The 27,959-nt window shown below is 40.8% G+C and overlaps 1 protein-coding gene across 1 annotated transcript in view; it reads left to right on the top strand.

Annotated features, from left to right (window-relative positions):
• LOC128696226 (protein argonaute-4) overlaps window positions 1-26,375 on the top strand; it is a 41,894-nt gene extending 15,519 nt beyond the window's left edge. Inside the window, exons 2-3 of the mRNA XM_070092236.1 lie at window positions 15,510-15,630; window positions 26,101-26,375. Of these exons, the coding sequence (XP_069948337.1) occupies window positions 15,510-15,630; window positions 26,101-26,277 (298 nt within the window). The 3' untranslated portion in view covers window positions 26,278-26,375. The remainder of the gene's footprint in view (window positions 1-15,509; window positions 15,631-26,100) is intronic.
• Window positions 26,376-27,959: the final 1,584 nt, after the last annotated feature.

Genomic DNA, 27,959 nt, shown 5'->3' with positions numbered 1-27,959 from the left:
GTTGGTTTGTCCCTTACTACTTTGATAGTAAGGTTCTCACTACATGTTCTAGTGTGGGGTAGCTTTTACTTAATGGCCTTATTTGTCTAGGGGTAATACTTACATCATGGCTGATCATCTTGAGTGTCTCTGATACCCTTTCACCAGCCCTCTTCACAGGTTATGTAAACTACTACTATAAAAATATAACTGTATTCTCAATAGATATGTACAGAATATACAATCACAGCCTCACATTTTCAAAACAAAATCTACACACTCCATACCTGTTCTCCACATGGTGTGTTCCAACAACTCTTGTCCTCCACTCTTCTTGACATAACTCTGGGCTAACCAGTGTTTTGACACACTTTAGTCATCCTGGGTATTGTGGCCACAACTTAAATTATAAAAACTCACCCCTGGAGCACACATGATGCCCCAAAAGATAGAAGAAGGACCCAGAGATTCTGCCAGGTTGAAGGTCAGCCACAGAGAGAGAGAGTCAGTGAGAGGGAGAGAGAGAGAGAGAGCCTGGCTAAGCTCCTCCCACCAAAAACAAAAGACTGTTGCCAAGCACAATTCTCCAGTTACCACAATTCTACCACACCTTAATTTTACTTTTACAAAAAGAAATACAACTTTATAAACTACTTATTTAAATTGTGTGTTTATGTGTCTATAGTATAACCTATTATATTGAGAAAAATAGGCTTGACCCAGCTGCCTCTCAGTCATAAGGTTGATCAGTCCTTCTGACATTTAGAGCAAAGTCCCCATCAATTCAATATAATTAGGTATTCCAGAGTAACTGTTACTTATAAATACATGTTGGGTCCTATAGCCCCATAACATCTATACATACACTGCTATGTATGATAATCTACATAACTGTATTTGTGTATACCTGAATAAACTTACTTACTTGCTTACTTCTATTCTGTCGACTAAGTATGAGAAACCGCCCATTCTCCTATATCAACTACCCAATAAAGTGGTCAGAAATTGGCAATTTGGCCAATTTCTCACAAATTTCAACAGATGTCAATTTCAAAATAGGGTCCAGAATAAACAATGCAGACATTCCTGGCACAAAAATAACATTTTCTCTGCTCATTAGTCACGGCTACAGGCCCCTCTTATATTACTCTTGCTTACCATTTGGAATTTTTATTCACACAAAAAAAATTGAAGATTTACTGTTATGCAGACTAATGCATTATTGTAATAATTGTATAAATAATGTCAATCCATTCTTGACTGCATATTGGAATTTGGACTGGGAGGCGGACAGGTATTGGACAGTGATGTCATTTGTTTACTCTTGACCATCGCTGAAGAATAGAACATTTCCGCTAATTAGGTCAGTGTCCCAATATAACACCCACACCAGGCCACTAACACCCAGGTACCCATTTACTGATGGGTGAACATAGACAACAGGTGTAAAGAAACACACCCAGTGTTTCTACCCTGGCTGAGAATCAAATATTTACCAAAAATCATATATGGCTAGCAAAAGCCAGATACTAGAAATAAGCCATGTTGTCTGACTTTTTTGGGTTATCCTAGGTTCTCTACAGATATGCTGCTATGTGTGATAATCTATGTAGAGAAAATAGCTTTTTTGTTTCAGTTTTATGGTGCAGTACGAGTGTATATCACAGTTAGTCATGTGCTACACTCCGTTTTCTCTAATATATGCCCCCAAGACAGGGATAGGAGAATGGTACTTGTATCCCATATCCTCTTCATACCTCTGTCGAGCTGCTCAGTATTATGCCAAATACAGTGGAACCTTGACTTACGAGTTCAATCCATTCCAGGAGCTAGCTTGTAACTTAATTTACTCGTATATCAAATTAATTTTCCTCATTTAAATTAATTGAAAAGCCATTAATTCATTCCTGCACTCTGGAGAGACGAGAAAAAATACAGTTATCCCTCATTTATCATATTTAATCCGTTCCTGGAGGTGCCACTATTATCGAAATATACGATTTTCGAATCAATTTTCCCCATAAGAAATAATGTAGATACAATTAATCCATTCCTGACACCCAGAAGTATTAAAACAAAAATTTTTTTTACATGAAATATAGATGTAGTACATATACAATACAATGGGACATGATGAATGAAACATTAACAGCATAACACTTACCTTTATTGGTGATTCTTCTTAGTGTATGGAAGACTGGAGAAGGAGAGAGATTGGATTACTGTTTGGAAGGGGAATCCCCTTCCATCAACACCTCAGGTACCAATTGCTTTTCTGGGGTTGCTTCTTTTCTCTGTTTCTTAATGCCACTAGGACCACCTTGAGAGTCACTGGAGTCCTGTCTTGCAAAATAACTGTCCAGAGAGCTCTGTTTTTGGCATCTCTTTAACACTTCCCTAAAGTGGGCAAAGACTCTGTCACTGTACATGTTGCCAAATTAAGTGTGCTCAAATTATAAATAAATAAATAAATAAATAAATAAATGGCTTGCAACAGCCTTGTCAGGTTGATGTTTCTCCATAAATCTTTCTATCTTACCCGGGGTCGTCCCACAGTTACTAAAAACAACAGACATAGCCCCACTCCACAAAGGGGGCAGTAAAGCAACAGCAAAGAACTACAGACCAATAGCACTAACATCCCATATCATAAAAATCTTTGAAAGGGTCCTAAGAAGCAAGATCACCACCCATCTAGAAACCCATCAGTTACACAACCCAGGGCAACATGGGTTTAGAACAGGTCGCTCCTGTCTGTCTCAACTATTGGATCACTACGGCAAGGTCCTAAATGCACTAGAAGATAAAAAGAATGCAGATGTAATATATACAGACTTTGCAAAAGCCTTTGAGAAGTGTGACCATGGCGTAATAGCGCACAAAATGCATGCTAAAGGAATAACAGGAAAAGTCGGTCAATGGATCTATAATTTCCTCACTAACAGAACACAGAGAGTAGTCGTCAACAGAGTAAAGTCTGAGGCAGCTACGGTGAAAAGCTCTGTTCCACAAGGCACAGTACTCGCTCCCATTTGGTCCTCATCCTCATATCCGACATAGACAAGGATGTCAGCCACAGCACCGTGTCTTCCTTTGCAGATGACACCCGAATCTGCTTGACAGTGTCTTCCATTGCAGACACTGCAAGGCTCCAGGCGGACATCAACCAAATCTTTCAGTGGGCTGCAGAAAACAATATGAAGTTCAACGATGAGAAATTTCAATTACTCAGATATGGTAAACATGAGGAAATTAAATCTTCATCAGAGTACAAAACAAATTCTGGCCACAAAATAGAGCGAAACACCAACGTCAAAGACCTGGGAGTGATCATGTCGGAGGATCTCACCTTCAAGGACCATAACATTGTATCAATCGCATCTGCTAGAAAAATGACAGGATGGATAATGAAAACCTTCAAAACTAGGGAGGCCAAGCCCATGATGACACTCTTCAGGTCACTTATTCTATCTAGGCTGGAATATTGCTGCACACTAACAGCACCTTTCAAGGCAGGTGAAATTGCCGACCTAGAAAATGTACAGAGAACTTTCACTGCACGCATAACGGAGATAAAGCACCTCAATTACTGGGAGCGCTTGAGGTTCCTAAACCTGTATTCCCTGGAACGCAGGAGGGAAAGATACATGATTATATACACCTGGAAAATCCTAGAGGGACTAGTACCGAACTTGCACATGAAAATCACTCACTACGAAAGCAAAAGACTTGGCAGACGATGCACCATCCCCTCAATGAAAAGCAGGGGTGTCACTAGCACGTTAAGAGACCATACAATAAGTGTCAGGGGCCCGAGACTGTTCAACTGCCTCCCAGCACACATAAGGGGGATTACCAACAGACCCCTGGCAGTCTTCAAGCTGGCACTGGACAAGCACCTAAAGTCAGTTCCTGATCAGCCGGGCTGTGGCTCGTACGTTGGTTTGCGTGCAGCCAGCAGCAACAGCCTGGTTGATCAGGCTCTGATCCACCAGGAGGCCTGGTCACAGACCGGGCCGCGGGGGCGTTGACCCCTGGAACTCTCTCCAGGTAAACTCCAGGTAAACCCCACATTTCAAAAATCTCCTTAATTTCTGAAGAAGGCACTTTCTTCCATCTCTCTTCCTCCTCCTCTGCAGCAAGATTCTGAGCTGCGATCTGTTGCTCTTCCTGCTGAAGCTCTTGCAGCTCCTCAGTGGTGAGCTCTTCATTGGGGTCTTCCACCAACTCTTCCACATCCTCCAAACTCACATCCAACCCCATGGAACTCCCCAGTGCCACAATAGATTTAACAACAGACATAGGCTCATCAGCGTCAGCCCCAAACCCTTCAAAATCCCTCTTGTCGACACAATCTGGCCACAATTTTCTCCAAGCAGAGTTCAAAGTCCTGGTAGTCACTCCCTCCCAAGCCGTACATATAAGGGTTATGCAATGGAGGATGCTGAAGTGTTCTCTCCAAAAATCTCTTAGGGTCAAGTGAGTGTCTGAGGTCACATTCAAGCACCTTTGAAACATTGCTTTGGTGTAGAGTTTTTTAAAGTTTGCAATGACCTGCTGGTCCATGGGCTGGAGGAGAGGAGTGGTATTCGGGGGCAAGAACTTTACTGTGATGAACCCAAACTCCTTCAGAATTAGGTCATCCAAGTTTGGAGGATGAGCAGGCGCATTGTCCATTACTAGGAGGCACTTGAGATCCGTTTTCTTTTCCAGGAGGTAATTCTTCACACTTGGGCCAAACATTTCATTGAACCACTCTACGAAAATTTCCCTAGTGACCTATGCCTTACTATTAGATTTCCAAAGCACACACAATTTACTCTTCATAACATTGTTTTTCCTGAACACTGGGATTTTCAGAGTGGTACACTAGTGACGGCTTCACTTTGAAATCCCCACTAGCATTAGCACAGAACATGAGCGTCAGCCTGTTTTTCATAGGCTTGTGTCCTGGCAGTGCCTTTTCCTCCTGTGTAATGTAGGTCCTCTTTGGCATTTTCTTCCAAAAGAGGCCTGTTTCATCACAATTGAACACTTGTTCAGGTTTCAGTCCTTCAGTCTCTTATGTACTCCTTGAATTCATGCACATATTTTTCAGCCGCTTTGTGGTCCGAACTGGCAGCCTCACCATGCCTTACCACACTGTGTATGCCACTACGGTTCTTAAATCTCTCAAACCAACCTTTGCTGGCCTTAAATTCACTCACATCACCACTAGTTGCAGGCAATTTCTTTACCAGATCGTCGTGCAACTGCCTAGCCTTTTCACAAATAATCGACGTCATAACACTATCTCCTGCTAATTGTTTCTCGTTTATCCACACCAATGATAACTTCTCAACTTCTTCGAGTACTGGTGATCTCTTTTTTGTCAGCATATTTACCCCCTTTGCAACAACAGCGTCCTTGATTTCCTTTTTCTTGGCCACGATGGAACATATAGTTATATGGGGTTTGTTATACATCCTGGCCAGTTCAGCCGCACTTAAGCCACTTTCATAGTGTTCAATGATGTTTTTCTTAAATTCAATTGTATTTCTCATCTTCTTTACCAAAGGCTTGGCTCTAGGAGCTTTCTTTGGAGCCATTGTAGCTTATTTAGTACTTGCAAGCACTAAAATGAATTGAATATTATGAAATATTTCGTAGGAGCAAGTGAGGGGACCGTCGCTCACTGGTAAACAATGCCACACTGGCTGGGAAGGGAGGCCGCCCCAGCTCACAGCGTGCGTACGCGTCCTGGATGAACCACTATTCGCAAGTCAGTCTACAATTAGCGAGCCCATGTTTATACGAAAATATCGCTATGATTTCCGAAATCTACAGCTCTAGAGCCCTACGATTATCGAGAGACCACTGTACAGTGGACCCTTGATATTCGATACTAATCCGTTCCTGAGAGCTATCGAATGTCGAAAATATCGAAAGTCGAATTAATTTTCCCCATAAGAAATAATGGAAATCAAATTAATCCATGCAAGACACCCAAATGTATGAAAAAAAAATTTTACCACATGAAATATTTATTTATTTATTTATTTATTTAATAATTTGAACATACAGAGGTACTAAAAAATACAGGTAAGAGCAGCATGCCAAAGCCACTTGTATGCATAGCATTACAGGCAGGCTTAAAATTAACTTAAGATTAACTAAGCAATGATGTAATCAGTGATAAAACATTATTGTAAACAGATAATAAAGCACAAATGAGTATTACAAAGACAGGTCATATGGTTGCATGCATTGCTGTACATTCAGTAGAATGGAGTATTCTGTTAGGTAGTGTATTTAAAAAATAACAAAGTTAGATTGGGTCTTAGGTTTAACATTTATGTGCTATAATTATGAGAAACATTTAAGATTTACAATTTATAAGGTTCAGTTATTCAGTATTTATTTGGTTTTGGGTGAGTAAGTGATCTTTGAGAAGAGACTTGAATTTATAAACAGGTAGTGTTTCTTTTATATTTACAGGTAATGAATTCCAGATTTTAGGGCCTTTTATGTGCATTGAGTTTTTGCATAGCATGAGATGGACACGAGGAACATCAAAGAGTGATCTGTGCCTTGTGTTATGGTCATGTGTTCTGTTGAGGTTGGTAAGGAGATGTTTGAGGGGAGGGTTAATATCAGAGTTAAGTGTTCTATGTATGTAGTAGGTGCAGTAATAAATATGGATGTTTTGTATTGTGAGTAGGTTTAGTGTTTTGAATATTGGTGGAGTGTGCCGCCTGTAGTGGGAATTTGTTATCATTCTGACTGCAGCCTTTTGTTGGGTAATTAGTGGTCTGAGATGGTTAATTGTTGTTGAGCCCCATGCACAAATTCCATAGGTGAGATAGGGGTAAATAAGAGAGTGATATAGGGCCAGGAGGGCTGACTGTGGAACATAGTACCGTATCTTCGATAGTATGCCTACGGTCTTGGAAATCTTCTTAGAAATTTGTTGTATATGTGTATGAAATTTGAGTCTATTATCAATGTGGATTCCTAAGAATTTTCCCTCTGTTAGCTTTGTGATAGGTGATCCATTTATCATTATGTTAAGAGGGACATCTGTAGCTCTGTTACCAAACTGAATGAAGTAGGTTTTGTCAATGTTTAGTGTAAGTTTGTTAGTCCTCATCCACGAAGATATTTTCTGTAATTCGGTATTTACAGTATTGGCTAGCATGACTGGGCTCAGGTGAGAGAAGACGTATGTAGTGTCATCTGCAAATAGTGTGGGTTTGAGTAATTGCGAAGCATTTGGTAGGTCATTTATGTATAGGAGAAAGAGAAGAGGGCCAAGGACACTTCCCTGTGAGACACCAACTGTAATTGGTTGTGCGGAAGAGTTTGCCCCATTTGTGTACACATATTGGCTTCTGTTGCTGAGGTATGACTTGAGGTAGTTGAGGGAGTGCCCTCTTATACCATAGTGTGACAATTTTATGTGGAGCAAGTCATGGTCAACTGTATCAAAGGCTTTACGTAAGTCAATGAAGATCCCCAGTGGGACTTCTTTTTTCTCTATTGCAGTGTATATATGTTCTAGCATGTGTATAATAGCATCATTAGTATTTTTATTAGGCCTGAATCCAAATTGACAGGGGTTGAGTATGTTTTAGTAGATGAGGTAGGAGTAGATTCGTTTATGAATTAATTTTTCGAAGATTTTTGAGAGAGGGTGTAAGTTGGATATTGGCCTATAGTTATTCAGCTCTGTTTGGTCTCCTCCTTAATGGATCGGGGTGACCCTCGCTATTTTGAGAACTGTAGGGAAGGTAGATGATTCAATGGATTTGTTAAAGAGTGTTGCAATGATTGGTGATAGCACTTGTGACACTTTTTTGTATATAAAGGGTGGTAAGGTATTTAAATCTCCTGTCTTGTTTTTTAGTGTGTTGATAATAAGGGAGACTTCGTATGGGTTAGTCGGAGCTAGGAACAGTGTGTTCGGGTAGTTGCCAGTGAGGTAGAATAATTACAATAACAACAATAACAATAGATTAATAACAATAGAATAATTGACACTTACCTTTAATGAAGATCTGGTGATGATTGATGGAAGGAGGGGAAAGTGTGGATGGTGTTAGTGTTTAGAAGGGGAATCCCCTTCCATTAGGACTTGAACTGGCAGCCTCACCATGCCTTACATTGATACGGTAGAATAAATAAAGAAAAACACTCCCATTCTCATGTAACATCATTTTGAGAAGAAATGATGCTCTGAGTGAAGGCAATGGAAATAAGTCACTCTGACTTTTTTGGGTTTTCCTAGGTTCTCTACACATATGTTGTTATGTATGATAATCTATGTAACTGTATTTGTGTATACCTGAATAAACTTACATACATACGAAAGGAATAATTTTCTACAGTTACCCCCAGTAACACATTTTCTCTTATGTTAGATTAGAGAAAATGTTATTCTTGCCGTCACTTGTACAAGTTATCTGGCTCCCACATCTTATATTTATGTTTATTTATTCTATTGTGGGGTGTATTTATCATCTTTTTATGTTATGTATCGTGTTTATTATATAATTTTGAAAAAAATATCATGGATGGATTAATGAAAATGTGTATATTAACATAATATACGACATTTAATGAGACTCGGTGAGTATTGTTATTATTATTAAACATCCATACTTATTACTGCACCTATTACATACATAGAACACTCAACTCTGATATTAACCCTCCCCTCAAACATCTCCTTGCCAACCTCAACAGAACACATGACCATAACACAAGGCACAGATCACTCTTTGATATTCCTCGTGTCCATCTCACGCTATGCAAAAACTCAATGCACATAAAAGGCCCTAAAATCTGGAATTCATTACCTGTAAATATAAAAGAAACACTACCTGTTTATAAATTCAAGTCTCTTCTCAAAGATCACTTACTCACCCAAAACCAAATAAATACTGAATAACTGAACCTTATAAATTGTATATCTTAAATGTTTCTCACAATTATATCATATAAATGTTAAACCTAAAACCCAATCTAACTTTATTATTTTTTAAATACACTACCTAACAGAATACTCCATTCTACTGAATTTACAACAATGCATGCAACCATATGACCTGTCTTTGTAATACTCACTTGTGCTTTATAGTAATCAGTTTACATTAATGTTTTTCACTGATTTCATCATTGCTTAGTTAATCTTAAGTTAATTTTAAGCCAGCCCGTAATGCTATGCATAGTATAAGTGGCTTTGGCATGCTGCTCTTTGTATTTTTTTGTACCTCTGTAAGTGTGCTCAAATTATAAATAAATAAATAAATAAATAAATAAATAAATATGGCGTCACTTGTGCAAGTCGTCTGCTACCACATCTCACATTTATGTTTATTTATTCTACTGTGGGGTGTATTTATCTTATTTATATGTTATGTATCGTGTTTATTATATAATTTTGAAAAAAATATCATAGATGGATTAATGAAAATGTGTATATTAATGTAATATACGACATTTAAATGACTCGATGATTATTATTATCATTACTAATATGACGTCTGGAGACATAAGACACTTACCGATTTTAATGTGTACCTGCATGCCAGCACAGTATGTAAGTTTATTTAGGTACAGGTATACATAAGTATAATTATCAGAGTATATATAAAATATGAAATAACTTTTAAAAACATTTGAAATTTTGGAGTTTCCAGACAAAATGGAGAGACTTAGTGCTTACTGAGCTCACGGAGAATGTAAAAAAACAGGGTGGGGCACGGTCACCGTATTAGAAAGTCAGGTGGGGGGAGCCGTATAGCGAGTTTTGGTCATAATTTGAAATGACCGTATTAGCGGAATGCCGTAAAGTGAAAGGCCGTAAAGCGGGGCCCTCCTGTAATGTGATCCTTTATTGACAACATTTTGCCCACATAGTGGGCTTTATTAAGTCACAAACAGCTTGAAGAATAGGTTGGGCAAATATCTAAGTTGAAGTATTTGGAGTTGAGAAACACCTAAGTATGGGCCAGTAGGCCTAGCTAAGTGTTCCTCCATTTTTATTTTCTTTGATTAGAAAGATTTAGTTCATGACGAATATTGGTATTCATGGGCTTAGATAATGGCACTTAGAAAGAGAATATATTTGTAAAAAAGCAGCATAAATTTATTAAGACTATGTATACACAAACAAGAAGTATTGAAAATGGATATCATGTGACAATAGCCAGATACTAATTATAATCAGATTTATTAATTATATGTAACAATATACAGAGGTTGGACAAAAATACTATGAACACCTGCTGAATGAACTTCTGAATGACTGAATAATTAATTTAAGTGTGTTAAATGTATTATATTCCACAATGCAGCACTAGTTCACACCACTACAGACGTTCAAAATTGGATCAAAGAACGTGAAAGCGAAGTCAAATACTTCAATTGGCCCCCACACTTGCCAGATCTAAATACATGTATTATGAAGTGTATGGTGTCCCATAGCTTGATTGCAAGTGCACTCAGCTCACGCACTCAAGTCTGGGGATCAAATCCCTGGTATGGCTGGCAAACATTAGGACATGTTTCCATAAGACACCTGCCGTCCATGTTCATCAATCAGTAAATTAGGTACCTGGATGTTAGTCGACTAATGTGGGTTGTATCCTGGGGACAAAATTGACCTAATTTGCCTGAAATGCTCAACATAACAAGGGGCTGATAAATTAGACACGTGTGCAACTCTTGGGTATCTTTATTGAAATGTAAACACATATGCAGTATAATGTGATCCTTTATTGACTACGTTTCGCCCACACAGTGGGCTTTTTCAAGTCACAAACAGAACTACCTGGGGTGGAAGGAACGCGAGTATTTATAGTCAGGTTCAGAGTGCTGAGGTCAGGTGGAGAATGCTGCATCTGATGATGTACCGAGTGGGGTTATAGAGTATAAAATCTTGGGTAGCTTGGAAAGGAGATTGGACAAGTTTGTGAGCAGACCTTCTACAGTGTTCTTATGTGGGATAGCGATGAAGAAGCTTTTTGGCAAGTGGTTCAGCTATGTTATAGAAGCCACTATTCTGGTTGAAGTTGTCGGATATAGAAATAAGTGATGATTCCAGGATTCTTCGGTATTGAGTGTTGTCTTCTGTGGCGATAAGTCTTGAGTTTCTGTAGTTTATCAAGTGGTTGTGTGAATTACCGTGTTGTACGCAGGCATTCCTTGTGTCGTCAGACCTGCTTGCGTATTGGTGTTCTGAAATACGTGTTTGGAGGTCCCTTGATGTTTCGCCAACGTATAACTTGTTGCAGTCATTACAAGGGATTATGTATACCCCTGCAGAGGGTGGAAGCTTGTCCTGTCTATCACTGGTAATGTCCTTGATGGTCGTGGTTGTGGAGGTAGATACTTGAAATGAGGTATTGGAAAAGATGTTGGAAACGTGTTTGGCAATGGAGTTGGTGGGGAGGACTATGTATCTCTTCTCAGCAGTGTCTTCTCTGGGTGTGTTGAAGATGTTTAATGCCCGTCGTCTGCAGTCTCTGATGAAGTGACGAGGATAGTGAAGTTTAGAAAATACTTGTTCAATCATCGTGCATTCTTCAAGAAACTCATTGCTGCAGATTCTGACTGCAGACGACAGGCATTAAACATCTTCAACACACCCAGAGAAGACACTGCCAAGATGAGATACATAGTCCTCCCCACCAACTCCATTGCCAAACATGTTTCCAACATCTTTTCCAATACCTCATTTCAAGTATCTACCTCCACAACCACGACCATCAAGGACATTACCAGTGATAGACAGGACAAGCTTCCACGCTCTGCAGGGGTATACATAATCCCTTGTAATGACTGCAACAAGTTATACATTGGCAAAACATCAAGGGACCTCCAAACACATATTTCAGAACACCAATACGCAAGCAGGTCTGACGACACAAGGAATGCCTGCGTACAACACCGTAATTCACACAACCACTTGATAAACTACAGAAACTCAAGACTTATCGCCACAGAAGACAACACTCAATACCGAAGAATCCTGGAATCATCGCTTAATTCTATATCCGACAACTTCAACCAGAATAGTGGCTTCTATAACATAGCTGAACCACTTGCCAAAAAGCTTCTTCATCGCTATCCCACATAAGAACACTGTAGAAGGTCTGCTCACAAACTTGTCCAATCTCCTTTCCAAGCTACCCAAGATTTTAGACTCTATAACCCCACTCGGTACATCATCAGATGCAGCATTCTCCACCTGACCTCAGCACTCTGAACCTGACTATAAATACTCGCGTTCCTTCCACCCTAGGTAGCCGAGAAATCTCTTGCAATGATGTTCAAGGGACCAGATCCTATGAATAGATTACGTATTCAGGATATAGAACTTGAGTGGACAGGCTCCTACCTGTACTTGGGAATCTACATTGATAAAAAGCTGACCTTTCAGAAACAGGCCGAGTATGTCAGGTCACGTGCTCTACTCAGACTCAATGCCATGAGAGCCATGACGAGGCACCGTGCAGGGGCAAGCAAAGATGTACTTCGCTTGTACTATATACAAGCTATTTGCTCGCTCATTGACTACGGTGCACCGGCTTTAGCTCATCTCTTCCCGCAGAGCAGGCAAAGGGTGGAGGTCGTACAAAACCAGGCGATAAGAACTATGCTTGGTGCCCCCATCTGGACCAACACAGTATGTCTCAGATCTGAGGCCCGGCTTCCTTCCTTGGCTGACAGAGTAAGATACATAAACGCCTGCAAAGTGGCCTCGATTCTGCACCGGCAGCAAGGTACCCCACTGAGGAGATGGATATTAACAACCATGTCACAAAATCCCACACTCTTCACGGACTACTCCTGGATTCGTTCGTTTTGTGCTGCTGGGCGGAAGCTGCTGCCTGTACAGCTGCTCTGTGAGAAGAGTTGTGACCTTCCTGTTGCTGGGTACCATCCACCACCTTCCTGGCGCCCAGATCCAGCCGATGTTTTCATCATGCAGCTACCCATCTCTAAGTGTCTCTGCAGTCAAGACACCCTCAGCAATCATGCTGAGACAAGCATGGCACTGGCAGAGGGAGGCACATGTGCAGTGTATTTCACAGATGGTTCTGTCGACCCTGACAGGAAGAGAGCAGCAGCTGGACTGTACCACAATGGTCACACACAAGGCTGGCGACTCCCTGACCACTGCACGATCCTTCAAGCTGAGCTGGTGGCGATTCAGCAGGCATTGTCACATGCCCTACGACATCGACTCCGACCTGTCATACATGTTGATTCCACCTCTGCAATCAATGCCCTCTCCCATCCTCAACCACAGGATAATGTTCACCTCATCACATCGATCCTGAGCATAATGACAGCCTTAGAAGTTCAGGGTAATAGATCGACATTGAACTGGATCCCCAGCCATGCTGGCATCTGGGGAAATGAGGCGGCAGATGATGCAGCCAAGGCAGCAACAGACTATCCACATGTTGGGATTACTGTCCCAATCAGCCTACGACAGACCAAACTGGTGGCTGCCAGAGCCACGAAACTTATGGGGGAGGTCTTAGGTGATACCCCATCTCAACAGTGGTACCGAGCAGCGACTCAGGGAGAACCCCCTCCATATGATAGAAGCTGGTCCAGAGCGCAGTGTACCGCCATCCATCGGCTTCGTTTGGGCTTTCCCACAGCCAAGAGGATGGTAGACAAGGCAGAGGAGATGTGCCAGTACTGTCAGCACGTTGTCCAGCGGCCCCTAACACACTATCTTCTAGAGTGCGAAGCTACTGAGACACTCCGTAGGCAACTAGGGGTGATATTCCCTCCCGAAGAGGACCCAGAGATGACTGCGGCCACACTAGTGTACCATGGGGTCAACAAACCAGACAAGCTTTTGCCTGTAATAATGACGTATCCTCCTCCTCGCTAGTGTCCATAGTTACATATGGTGTCGCTTATGAGATGCACCAGTTGAACTGACCAGAGGGGCGCTTGAGCGGCATGCGTCGCATCATTGTGGAAACCTTTCTCCATCGGGAGCCAGAGACGGGTCATCGCAAGATTGGGACCCGTGCCAGGACTACTGTTTTGGCGAACATTATACATACATACACCCCAGGTAGTTCTGTTTGTGACTTGAAAAAGCCCACTGTGTGGGCGAAACGTAGTCAATAAAGGATCACATTATACTGCATATGTGTTTATATTTCCATTGTGTCGGTATTTTATACCATTTATTTCTATCTTTATTGAGGAAACGTTTCACCACACAGTGGCTTCATCAGTCCATACAAAGGAGAATCTTGAAGAACAGGAGGAGAATGAGGTAAACAGTCCCTCAACCTTGAGTCGATGTGGTCAGTCCATCAATCTTGAATAGAATACGGCATACGTGCTGAGAAGGAGCTCATAAACCGTAGCAGGAGAGGTGCAGCAGTCATAGGTGGTGTCACATTTGTTCAATGTGGAAGTAGGTCGTGCCCAAGAATTAGGCAAGCGAAGAATTCCCAAGTATTAAGATCCCAAGAAGTTGCAGTGTCTGACAGGTTTGTAGATGAATGGTTCAGAGAACCGACATGTTGATAAATTAGACACATGTGCAACTCTTGGGTATCTTTATTGAGGAAACGTTTTGCCACGTTTCCTTTTATGGACTGATGAAGCCACTGTGTGGCGAAACGTTTCCTCAATAAAGATACCCAAGAGTTGCACACATGTCTAATTTATCAACATGTCGGTTCTCTGAACCATTCATCTACATAACATGGGGCTTTCTATATAGTAGTATGTCATTGATGTCAACTAGGCCTGTATACCTTGTACTTGTAGTAAAAAAGATATTATTAGTGGGGTCTTTTGGAACAGCAAATCAGAACGAATTTCCTCCACTTCTCTCCAACACTTATTCACTGTATCTTTCTCACTCATTACATATAACATCACTGTTTAATGGATACATTTGTATGCCCTCAGAACCACTGTAAAAATTTATTTTGTTTTTGGAAGGGTTAAAGCAGGTTTTGCTTGAGAAATGACTCAAAATTTCCATGAATGTCATTCAAATGCTGTATGAATCAATCATCACCAGATCTTCAATAAAGGTAAGTGTCAGTTTGTGTGTATTAAAATTAATATTTCATGTGGTAATTTTTTTTTTTTCATACTTTGTGGTGTCTTGCGCAGATTAATTTGATTTCCATTATTTCTTATGGGGAAAATTAATTCAGCTAACGATAACTTCAGCATACGATGAGCTTTCAGGAACTGATGTTCATATTACATTTGCCAAACCCGTTTATACAACATTATTGAGAACAACTTGAGATTTAAAGTGCTAAACAAAAGTATTTATTAGTGTTGTACAACAGTGAAAGATAATACAAATATCTGAGTATTTTTCAAAGGTTAATATCACAAGTTTCCATTTATACTTGGCAACATGTGTATATTGTTCCTGTAATGTAGAACATTATGTGTACTAGCTTACATAATAATATAAATATAGTTGAGTCTTGTACAATATTATATATCATTATTTTTATTAATAATACTGTTGTGTCCAGGTTCTTCTGGGAAGAGAAGGAAGGTGAAGGTGAGGTGTCCAACGTGCCTCCAGGAACTGTTGTTGATACTCACATTACTCACCACAAGTACAGGGAGTTCTACCTCACTTCTCACCCTCCGGTATGTTGTTCTACCTCACCTCTCACCCTTTGGTATGTTGTTCTACCTCACTCTCACCCTCTAGTATGTTGTTCTACCTCACCTCTCACCCTCCAGTATGTTGTTCTACCTCACTTCTCACCCTCCAATATGTTGCTCTACCTCACTCTCACCCTCTAGTATGTTGTTCTACCTCACCTCTCACCCTCCAGTATGTTATTGTGCCTCACCTCTCACCCTCCGGTATGTTGTTCTACCTCACCTCTCACCCTCTTGTATGTTGTTCTACCTCACCTCTCACCCTCCAGTATGTTGTTCTACCTCACCTCTCACCCTCCAGTATGTTGTTCTACCTCACCTCTCACCCTCTAGTATGTTGTTCTACCTCACCTCTCACCCTCCAGTATGTTGCTCTACCTCACTTCTTACCTTTCAATATGTTGCTTTACCTCACTCTCACCCTCTTGTGTGTTCTGCCTCATGTTTCACCCTCCAGTATGTTGTTCTACATCACCTCTCACCCTCCAGTTTGTTGTGGTACCTCACCTCACTCTGGTATGTTCTGCTTCACCTCTCACCCTCTGATAAGTTCTACCTCACCTCTCTCCCTCCAGTATGTTGTTCTACCTCACCTCTACCTCACAACACTATACAAATTCCAGAGGTACAAGGTAGTACTGCTGCTGGAGATGGAATAAATGGAGCCAATGCTTCAGGGAAGACTGTTGGTACATTGCCAGAAAAAAACTGGTAATGTATAGTGGCTGTAGGTAATGAGGAGACAGAAAAAAATACACCAGTAGGGAATACAGGCACAAAGCATCCTAAAAAGAAATCAAATCTATGCAAATTCAATGCCTTGTGTATCTGCAGGCATGGAATATCTGGAAGAGCAGGTGGGACATGCAATTTTGAACTTCCCCAAAAATTCCTCACACTCATGACAACAGAAGAATGCACCTCTTTGTCCTGTAATTTTTTCTCCCTGAAATGTGCCACTCTTTAGTCCAGGAATAACAATGCTACAGTCTATATTGTCAGGTGCACCACCTAAAAGGGGCAAAAAAATACTGATCACCCTTATGGGAAATAATCCAGAGGAGTCATAACCATTCCAGAGACGGAGGTATTTTAGTGCCAAGAAAAAAAGAAAACTGGCAAAAAATGACAGAAATCCTACACAAACTCAAAACACTTATGAAGCAGAGGCACAGTTATTGGCCTTCTCTACAGAACAACAGATATTAATTCCAGCAAACAAAGATCCCTGTATACCATCAACAAGACAACATATATATTTATAAACATACAGGGTTTAAAGCCATCAAGAAACAACAAAATACCTTTCATCAAGGGACTGCTCACAGAGTCAAATGCAATTTTTGCAGCTTTAACAGAGACCTACATAAAGGATCACTTTGACAATGAAATATGGATCCCAGGCTGTAACTTAGTCAGATGTGACAAAGTAAACAGGCAGCAGAAGGCAAGGGGGTTGGCCTGTATGTCACAGAGTCGCTCATTTGTTTGGAACTACTAAACACTTCAAATGATGTAGTTGAAGTTTTGGCAGTAAAGATTGAAAACCAAAATCTTGTCATTGTAGTTGAATACAAGCCTCCGGATGCTACTTTCCAACAATTTCATGAACAGCATTTGAAAATTGACCACTGTCTAGAAAACCTCCCAACTCCTACCTCAACCATCTTGCTGCTGGGTGATTTCAACTTAAGACACCTAAAGTGGAAGAGTGTAGCAAATAATGTTTTAACAGAGATAACCCCAGGAGGCAGCTCAGAGGAAAATTCACACACACACAAGCTATTAAATCTCTGCAACAAATTCACTTTAAGCCAGCAAATAATATAGCCAACAAGACTGGAAAACACACTAGACCATATCTTCACCAGCAATGATGATCTGATACAGAATATAACAATATCAAAGATTACACTCACACCACAACATAATAGAGGTACAGACATGTATGCACAGGGCTCCTGACCAGCAAAAGGTGACCGCTTGTGAAGGTGCCTTTGCCATATTCAACTTCAGTAACAAAAACATGCAGTGGGATCAAGTCCACCATGTCCTAAATGAAACTCTGTGGCACTTGAGGTATGATTAAGTCACATTCCTTTAAGAAAAAGGAAGAGAAGTTGTAAACTAGAAACAGAGATGCTTCCTATTCAGGTGAAGATGATGAATCATAGAGCTGCTGAAAGGGGCCAATATATCTGAAATACGAAGGGAGGCATGGGTCAGAGAAATCGCAGATATTGAAATTAAGTTCAAATAATCATACAGGAGCCAAGAAACTCAGGAAGAACTTAAAGCCTTTGATGAAATTGGAGAAAAAAAAATTTCTTTTCTTATGCCAAATCTAAGGCCAAACCATCATCCAATATTGGACCCCTGCTTAGACAAAATGGGACTTACACAGATGACAGAAAAGAAATGAGTGAGATACTAAAGTCCCAGTATGACTCAATGTTTAGTGAGCCATTCACCAGACTAAGAGCCGAATATCTAAACAAATTTTTTATGACCGAGACTCAAAAATTGGTCAATTCAAAAATCTCCAATATTATCCTGAAACCACATGACTGACATACCCATGCACTCAGCTAAAGGCCTTGACTTGTGGAACTCCATGTTCATCAAGAACTGCAAGAAGCCCCTTCATGTGTCTTCAGCATTCTATGGAGAGGGAGCATGGACACAGGGGCCATCCCATAGTCACTAAAAGCAACAGACATAGCCCTGCTCCACAAAGATGGCAATAAAGCAATTGCAAAGAATTACAGACATATAGTACTAACATCCCATATCATAAAAATCTTTGAAAGGCTTTCAAGAAGCAAGATCACCTCTCACCTAGATACCCATCAGTTATGCAACTCAGGGCAACATGGGTTTAGAGCAAGCTGCTACCTCACCTCTCACCCCTAGTATGTTGTTGTATCTCACCTCTCACCCCCAGTATGTTGTTGTACCTCACCTCTCACCCCAGTATGTTGTTGTACCTCATCTCTCACCCAGTATGTTGTTGTACCTCACCTCTCACCCAGTATGTTGTTGTTCCTCACCTCCCTCCCCCAGTATGTTGTTGTACTTCGCCTCTTACCCCCAGTATGTTGTTGCACCTCACCTCTCACCCAGTATGTTGTTGTAACTCACCTCTCACCCAGAATGTCATCATTGTTCTGCACTGTCATTCGTCATATGTATGTTTGTGTCTGGGGATCTTAAAGTGTTTCCAAGTCCAGCTGTTCTGTGTAGCGACAGATTTTTCTTACCCTGGTCACCATTATCTCTTGTGTCACCCTTCATAGTCACCATTATATCCACTGTCATACTTCATAGTCACCATGATAGACAGTATCATTCTTCATGGTCACCACAATGTCCAGTGTCATCCTTCATGGTCACCATGATGTCCTGTGTCGTCCTTCATGGTCACCATGATACCCTTTATGTGGTCACTATGACACCCAGGGTCACCCTTCATGGTCAGTATGATATCCAGTGTCTTCATGGTCACCATGATACCCAATGTCACCCTTCATGGTCACTGTGATACCCAGTGTCGCCCTTCATGGACACCATGATACCCAGTGTCACCCTTCATGGTCACCATGATACCCTGTGTTACCCTTCATATGAAGGTCACCACTCACCACAGTACCCAGTGTCACCCTTCATGGTCACCTTGATGACCAGGTCACCCATCTTGGTCACCATGATGACCAGTATCACCCTTGTATCATCCACTGTCATCACCATCATGGTCACCATGATGACCAGCATCACCCTTGTATCATCCACTGTCATCACCATCATTGTCACCATGATGACCAGCATCACCCTTGTATCATTCACTGTCATCACCATCATTGTCACCATGATGACCAGCATCACCCTTGTATCATTCACTGTCATCACCCTTGTATCATTCACTGTCATCACCTTCATGGTCACCATGATGGTCAGCATCACCCTTGTATCATTCACTGTCATCACCATCATGGTCACCATGATGACCAGTATCACCCTTGTATCATCCACTGTCATCACCATCATGGTCACCATGATGACCAGCATCACCCTTGTATCATTCACTGTCATCACCATCATGGTCACCATGATGACCAGCATCACCCTTGTATCATTCACTGTCATCACCATCATGGTCACCATGATGACCAGCATCACTCTTGTATCATTCACTGTCATCACCATCATGGTCACCATGATGACCAGCATCACCTTTGTATCATTCACTATCATCACCATCATTGTCACCATGATGACCAGCATCACCCTTGTATCATTCACTGTCATCACCATCATTGTCACCATGATGACCAGCATCACTCTTGTATCATTCACTGTCATCACCATCATGGTCACCATGATGACCAGCATCACCCTTGTATCATCCACTGTCATCACCATCATTGTCACCATGATGTCCAGCATCACCCTTGTATCATTCACTGTCATCACCATCATTGTCACCATGATGACCAGCATCACTGTTGTATCATTCACTGTCATCACCATCATTGTCACCATGATGACCAGCATCACTCTTGTATCATTCACTGTCATCACCATCATGGTCACCATGATGACCAGCATCACTCTTGTATCATTCACCGTCATCACCATCATTGTCACCATGATGACCAGCATCACCCTTGTATCATTCACTGTCATCACCATCATTGTCACCATGATGACCAGCATCACTCTTGTATCATTCACTGTCATCACCATCATTGTCACCATGATGACCAGCATCACCCTTGTATCATTCACTGTCATCACCATCATTGTCACCATGATGACCAGGATCACTCTTGTATCATTCACTGTCATCACCATCATTGTTACCATGATGACCAGCATCACTCTTGTATCATTCACTGTCATCACCATCATGGTCACCATGATGACCAGCATCACCCTTGTATCATTCACTGTCATCACCATCATTGTCACCATGATGACCAGCATCACTCTTGTATCATTCACTGTCATCACCATCATTGTCACCATGATGACCAGCATCACCCTTGTATCATTCACTGTCATCACCATCATTGTCACCATGATGACCAGCATCACCTTTGTATCATTCACTGTCATCACCATCATGGTCACCATGATGACCAGCATCACCTTTGTATCATTCACTATCATCACCTTCATGATCCTCGTACATATAAAATATTTACTGATAATAATAAAGTATTATACTATTAATCATTGCCTTAATTTTTATGTCCTTTTATTCTCCAAACTCATGCTATTATATCATTCCTTAATTATTGTTTTTATTGACTCAATGGCCATTTTCCACCAAGGCAGGGTGACCTTGAAAACAAGAAACACCTTTAGTGTCATTCACCCCATCACTGTCTTGCCAGAGGCTTGCCTACACTACAGTTGTAATACTGCAACATCAACACCCCTCCTTCAGAGTGCAGGAACTGTACTTCCCACCTCCTTCCCACCTTCATAAAATGTTACTTTGCTCACACTCCAACAGCATGTCAGGTCATTTATTTATTTATTTATTTATTTATTTATTTCCAATTTGAGCACACATACAGAGGTACAAAAAAATACAGATAAGAGCAGTATGCCAAAGCCACTTATACTATGCATAGCATTACGGGCTGGCTTAAAATTAACTTAAGATTAACTAAGCAATGATGAAATCAGTGATAAAACATTAATGTAAACAGATTACTATAAAGCACAAGTGAGTATTACAAAGACAGGTCATATGGTTGCATTCAGTTAGGTAGTGATTCTGTTAGGTAGTGTATTTAAAAAATAATAAAGTTAGATTCGGTTTTAGGTTTAACATTTATGTGAAAATAATTCGTCTCCAGTTGCTCCTATCTATCACACTCATGCATGCTTGTTAGAAGTCCAAGCTCCTCACACACAAAACCTCCTCTACCTCCTCCCTCTAACCTTTATTAGGATGTCCTACTCTGCCTTCCTTCCAGTACAGATTTACAGTGGACCCCCGCATAACGATTACCTCCGAATGCAACCAATTATGTAAGTGTATTTATGTAAGTGCGCTTGTACGTGTATGTTTGGGGGTCTGAAATGGACTAATCTACTTCACAATATTTCTTATGGGAACAAATTCGGTCAGTACTGGCACCTGAACATACTTCTGGAGTGAAAAAATATCGTTAACCGGGGGTCCACTGTATATGCCTTCCATGTAATTCTGTTTTGTTCCATTGTCTTTAAATGTACAAACCCCCTAAACAACCCCTCCTTAATCCTCTGGATAATACTTATAGTAACCCCACACCTCCTGATTTCCAAACTTAGGATTCTCTGCACTATATTCACATCACACATTGCTCTCAGACACAACATCTCTGCTGCCTCCAGCCTACTTCTTGCAACATTCACCACCCATGCTTCACACCCATATAAGAGTGTTAGTGCCACTAAACTCTTATACATTCCCCTCTTTGCTTTCATGGATAACATTCTTTATCTCCACAGACTCCTCAGTGCACCACTCACCTTTTTCCCCTCATCAGTTCTATGATTCACCTCATTTTTCATAGACACATCTGCTGTCAAGTCCACTCTCAGATACCTGAACACATTCACTTTCTTCATACGCCCACATACGCCCACATACGCTCATCCTCCAGTCTGGTATCCAGTCTTTCACTACCTAAATTTTTCTTATCACCACCACCAACCAGCTCTTTTGTATATTCACTTTTAATTTCCTTTTACATACTCTTCCAATCTCACTCACCAACTTGAAATGAAATTTTTTATTTCCTTGCAAAGCTTATTATATGTGGTTTACATATTATAAGATATTAATTACAAAGAAAACCACTAGCATGCCTAGTCAATCTTCAGAATCTCTTCAAGAGCACAGTGTCATCAGCAAAAAGCAACTGTGACAACTCCCACTTTGTGTTAGATTCTTTATCTTTTAATCCCATACATATTGCCAACACCTGAGCATTCACTTCCCCCATCTATAAAAGTAATTAACAACCATGGTGAAATCACGCATCCTTGTCTAAGGCCTACTTTTACTGGGAAATAATCTCCCTCTCATCTACATATTCTAACCTGAGCCTCACTATCCTCATAAAAGCTCTTAGCTGCTTTCAGTAACCAACCACCTATTCTATACATCTGCAACATCCTTAATTTACCTTTCCTTTATATTCACACTATCTCAAACTTTTTCCTTGTACTCTTGGAAGGACCAGTGACTGGTGTGCTTCTTTTCCCTTACATGCTCAGTCTTATATTTTTGTCATGAACTCACAATGTCTTTCCTCAACACTTTCAGCAACGTTCAATTATTACTGCAGAGGGATTTACCAAAGTACAGTGGGCCCTCACCTAATGATATTAATTGGTACCCGAGAACGAATATCGTTAGGCGAGTTTTTTAGCGTTAGCCGAGGCAACATGTTTGCATTAAAATGTATCGTTAGGCGAATTTAACGTTATGCGATGTGTTCGTTAGGCAAGGGTCCACTGTATTGGTATTTGTGGTATGGGCTAATTTTGATATTAGTATCGGTATTGGCATAAAATTGAGTATTGGTATCGGTACGGGCAAACAATTTTTGGTATCATTTCCTCCTTACAATCACAGCATACACTGGTAAGGTTTGTCAGAAACAGGACAAGTGTTTCCTGAAGAGGGTCTTAGTCATATGATGACCCGCAGTTTGAGCTTTTGGTCATCTCAACGAGGCTTTCCAGTCCACCCCTTTAAAAATTATGATTATGATTGCTACACAGAATACACTGATGGCTGCAAATCCCCAAATGTAGTGGAGTACTCAGCTGTTCTTCCTGACAGATCCTGGAACACTTAGTGGAGACAGCAAGTATTATTCCATCATTTTTATACACTTCTCAACACTTTTTATGTACATCACAACATGTCCACCTCCTCATTCATTATAGTTTCAGAATCCCAAAGTGTATTACTGTACAAACACTCCACTTTTTTCACTCCCCCACTTCCCAACATTCATCTCATTTTACAGTGGTGTTCTACTGGATATTATTTTTTGTTTTTGCTTGGTCCTTAGTCAATGAATTATTAGCTTCTACTTCCACAGATCAACACCTACCAATCTCTCACAGTTATAATCCAATTTTCAAGCATCTCTTTCAGCATTATCCTAGCTCCTTCAAGACCAATGTTTTTTGTCAAACTGTATTTATTATCTTTGCCTCCACTCTTCCATTGTTATCGGGCGGTGATGTATAACTAATATTTTTATGGCTATTTTGAAATAATATTTTTTATTCTTTTTTTCACCATGTCTGCCTGCACTCTGAGTAGTGTATCTTATATCTACAGCTATTCTGAAGATTTACCTTGTAAAAGAAGTAAATGCTAGGGTGTTTGGGAGAGGGGTGGGATTAAATTATGGGGAATCAAATACAAAATGGGAATTGACACAGTTGCTTTTTGCTGATGATACTGTGCTTATGGGAGATTCTAAAGAAAAATTGCAAAGGTTAGTGGAGGAGTTTGGGAGTGTGTGTAAAGGTAGAAAGTTGAAAGTGAGCATAGAAAAGAGTAAGGTGATGAGGGTATCAAATGATTTAGATAAAGAAAAATTGGATATCAAATTGGGGAGGAGGAGTATGGAAGAAGTGAATGTTTTCAGATATTTGGGAGTTGACGTGTCAGCTTATGGATTTATGAAGGATGAGGTTAATCATGGAATTGATGAGGGAAGAAAGGTGAGTGGTGCATTGAGGTATATGTGGAGACAAAAAACATTATCTATGGAGGCAAAGAAGGGAATGTATGAAAGTATAGTAGTACCAACACTCTTATATGGGTGTGAAGCTTGGGTTGTGAATGCAGCAGAGAAGAGGCGGTTGGAGGCAGTGGAGATGTCCTGTCTAAAGGCAATGTGTGGTGTAAATATTATGCAGAAAATTCAGAATATGGAAATTAGAAGAAGGTGTGGAGTTAATAAAAGTATTAGTCAGAGGGCTGAAGAGGGGTTGTTGAGGTGGTTTGGTCATTTAGAGAGAATGGATCAAAGTAGAATGATATGGAGAGCATTTATGTCTGTAGGGGAAGGAAGGTGGGATAGGGGTCGTCCTCGAAAAGGTTGGAAGGAAGGGGTAAGGAAGGTTTTGTGGGCGAGGGGCTTGGACTTTCAGCAGGCGTGCGTGAGCGTGTTCGATAGGAGTGAATGGAGACGAATGGTATTTGGGACCTGACGATCTGTTGGAGTGTGAGCAGGGTAATATTTAGTGAAGGGATTCAGGAAAACCGGTTATTTTTATTTAGCCAGACTTGAGTCCTGGAAATGGGAAGTACAATGCCTGCACTCTAAAGGAGGGGTTCGGGATATTGACAGTTTGGAGGTATATGTTGCGTATCTTTATACGTATATGCTTCTAAGCTGTTGTGTTCTGAGCACCTCTGCAAAAACAGTGATTATGTGTGAGTGAGGTGAAAGAGTTGAATGATGAAAGTATTTTCTTTTTGGGGATTTTCTTTCTTTTTGGGTCACCCTGCCTCAGTGGGAGACGGCCGACATGTTAAAAAAAAAAAATATTACCCCTGCACTATCCCCTGCCTCGCTCCACTCCATGACCTAATTATAATCCCTCTCCCTCTTGCTAACCAATATCCATGCACCCTTCCCTGCCCTGCTGTGCTGTATGACCCTTGTTGGTTTAGCACTTTTTATTATAATAATGATTATCTTGTATATCTCTCACTGCTCTCAAGTCGTGTATCTCCTGCTACCCTGAAAACTGTGTATATTATAAATAGTAGTATGCTAACAAACTTTCATTGTAGACTAGGGTTCACGTGGATCATGCTTTATTAAGTCAGTTGAGAGCACATTATTGGCTTGTGTTTGTTATTGTAGACAACATTTCACTCTGGAAGAGGTATATAGAAGTCAACTGAGAGCACCTTGTGTACCTCTGGTGTTATCTTTGTCAACAGCACTTACTGTATGTCCAGAGTCAACAGCATTAGCAATGTGGTTATATTTATAGCTTGTTGACTGACATAACTCCTGAGTTCAGAGCCATTGATGATATTTAAAATATTGATTAAAGAGAATATATTGTTCACTAACATTAATGGATTAAAATTGAGAAAGTTTACATATAGAAAGGAAATAGGAAAATATTAGTTTGGAAATAGAGTAGTCGATGAGTGGAACAATCTGCCTAGTTGGATCTTTAAAGCTAAAATCTTAGATAGCTTCAAATTTAGGTTAAATAAATACATAATGAGAAGGGATTGATTTGAGTGAGATTTGCATGTGAGTTAATAGTGTATCAAAGCTTATTCCTTAGGTAGCATTGAAAATTGTTTGGGCAAATATTTTTGAGAAGAACTTGCCTAGTATGGGCCAGTAGACCTGCTGCAGTGTTCCTCCTTTCTTATGTTCTTATGTTAACTTGCAGAATGAGGCTAGTACTAGCAGACCTACTCACTACCAAGTGATGTATGATGACAACAACCTCACCATGGACCAGCTGGAGACCCTCACCCACGCTATGTGTCACCTTGACGCTCGCTTTCCTCACTCTGTTTCCATGCCCATGCCTTCTACTTATGCCCGCCTTGCTGCTGAGAGGTGAGTACCTACCCCACTGTGTCTCACACCATTATCAACACCTTCTCTCACACCATTATCAACTCATTCTCTCACACCATTATCAACACCTTCTTTCCACCATTATTAACACCTTCTCTTCCACCATTATCAGCATCTCTCCCACCATTATCAACATCTCTCCCACCATTATCAACACCTTCTCTTCCACCATTATCAACATCTCTTCCACCATTATCAACATCTCTCCCACCATTATCAACATCTCTCCCACCATTATCAACATCTCTCCCACCATTATCAACATCTCTCCCACCATTATCAACACCTTCTCTTCCACCATTATCAACATCTCTCCCACCATTATCAACATCTCTCCCACCATTATCAACACCTTCTCTTCCACCATTATCAACATCTCTCCCACCATTATCAACATCTCTCCCACCATTATCAACATCTCTCCCACCATTATCAACATCTCTCCCACCATTATCAACATCTCTCCCACCATTATCAACATCTCTCCCACCATTATCAACACCTTCTCTTCCACCATTATCAACATCTCTCCCACCATTATCAACACCTTCTCTTCCACCGTTATCAACATCTCTCCCACCATTATCAACATCTCTCTCACCATTATCAACATCTCTCCCACCATTATCAACATCTCTCCCACCATTATCAACATCTCTCCCACCATTATCAACACCTTCTCTTCCACCATTATCAACACCTCTCCCACCATTATCAACACCTCTCCCACCATTATCAACATCTCTCCCACCATTATCAACACCTCTCCCACAATTATCAACACCTTCTCTTCCACCATTATCAACATCTCTCCCACCATTATCAACATCTCTCCCACCATTATCAACATCTCTCCCACCATTATCAACATCTCTCCCACCATTATCAACACCTTCTCTTCCACCATTATCAACATCTCTCCCACCATTATCAACATCTCTCCCACCATTATCAACACCTTCTCTTCCACCATTATCAACATCTCTCCCACCATTATCAACACCTCTCCCACAATTATCAACACCTTCTCTTCCACCATTATCAACATCTCTCCCACCATTATCAACATCTCTCCCACCATTATCAACATCTCTCCCACCATTATCAACACCTTCTCTTCCACCATTATCAACATCTCTCCCACCATTATCAACATCTCTCCCACCATTATCAACACCTTCTCTTCCACCATTATCAAAATCTCTCCCACCATTATCAACATCTCTCCCACCATTATCAACATCTCTCCCACCATTATCAACATCTCTCCCACCATTATCAACATCTCTCCCACCATTATCAACATCTCTCCCACCATTATCAACATCTCTCCCACCATTATCAACATCTCTCCCACCATTATCAACACCTTCTCTTCCACCATTATCAACATCTCTCCCACCATTATCAACACCTTCTCTTCCACCATTATCAACATCTCTCCCACCGTTATCAACATCTCTCTCACCATTATCAACATCTCTCCCACCATTATCAACATCTCTCCCACCATTATCAATACCTTCTCTTCCACCATTATCAACACCTCTCCCACCATTATCAACACCTCTCCCACCATTATCAACATCTCTCCCACCATTATCAACATCTCTCCCACCATTATCAACATCTCTCCCACCATTATCAACACCTCTCCCACCATTA

The sequence above is a fragment of the Cherax quadricarinatus genome, chromosome 39 (genome assembly GCF_038502225.1).
Source record: "Cherax quadricarinatus isolate ZL_2023a chromosome 39, ASM3850222v1, whole genome shotgun sequence".
In the NCBI taxonomy this organism is placed as follows: domain Eukaryota; kingdom Metazoa; phylum Arthropoda; class Malacostraca; order Decapoda; family Parastacidae; genus Cherax; species Cherax quadricarinatus.
This window is presented reverse-complemented; position numbering and strand designations above follow the sequence as displayed.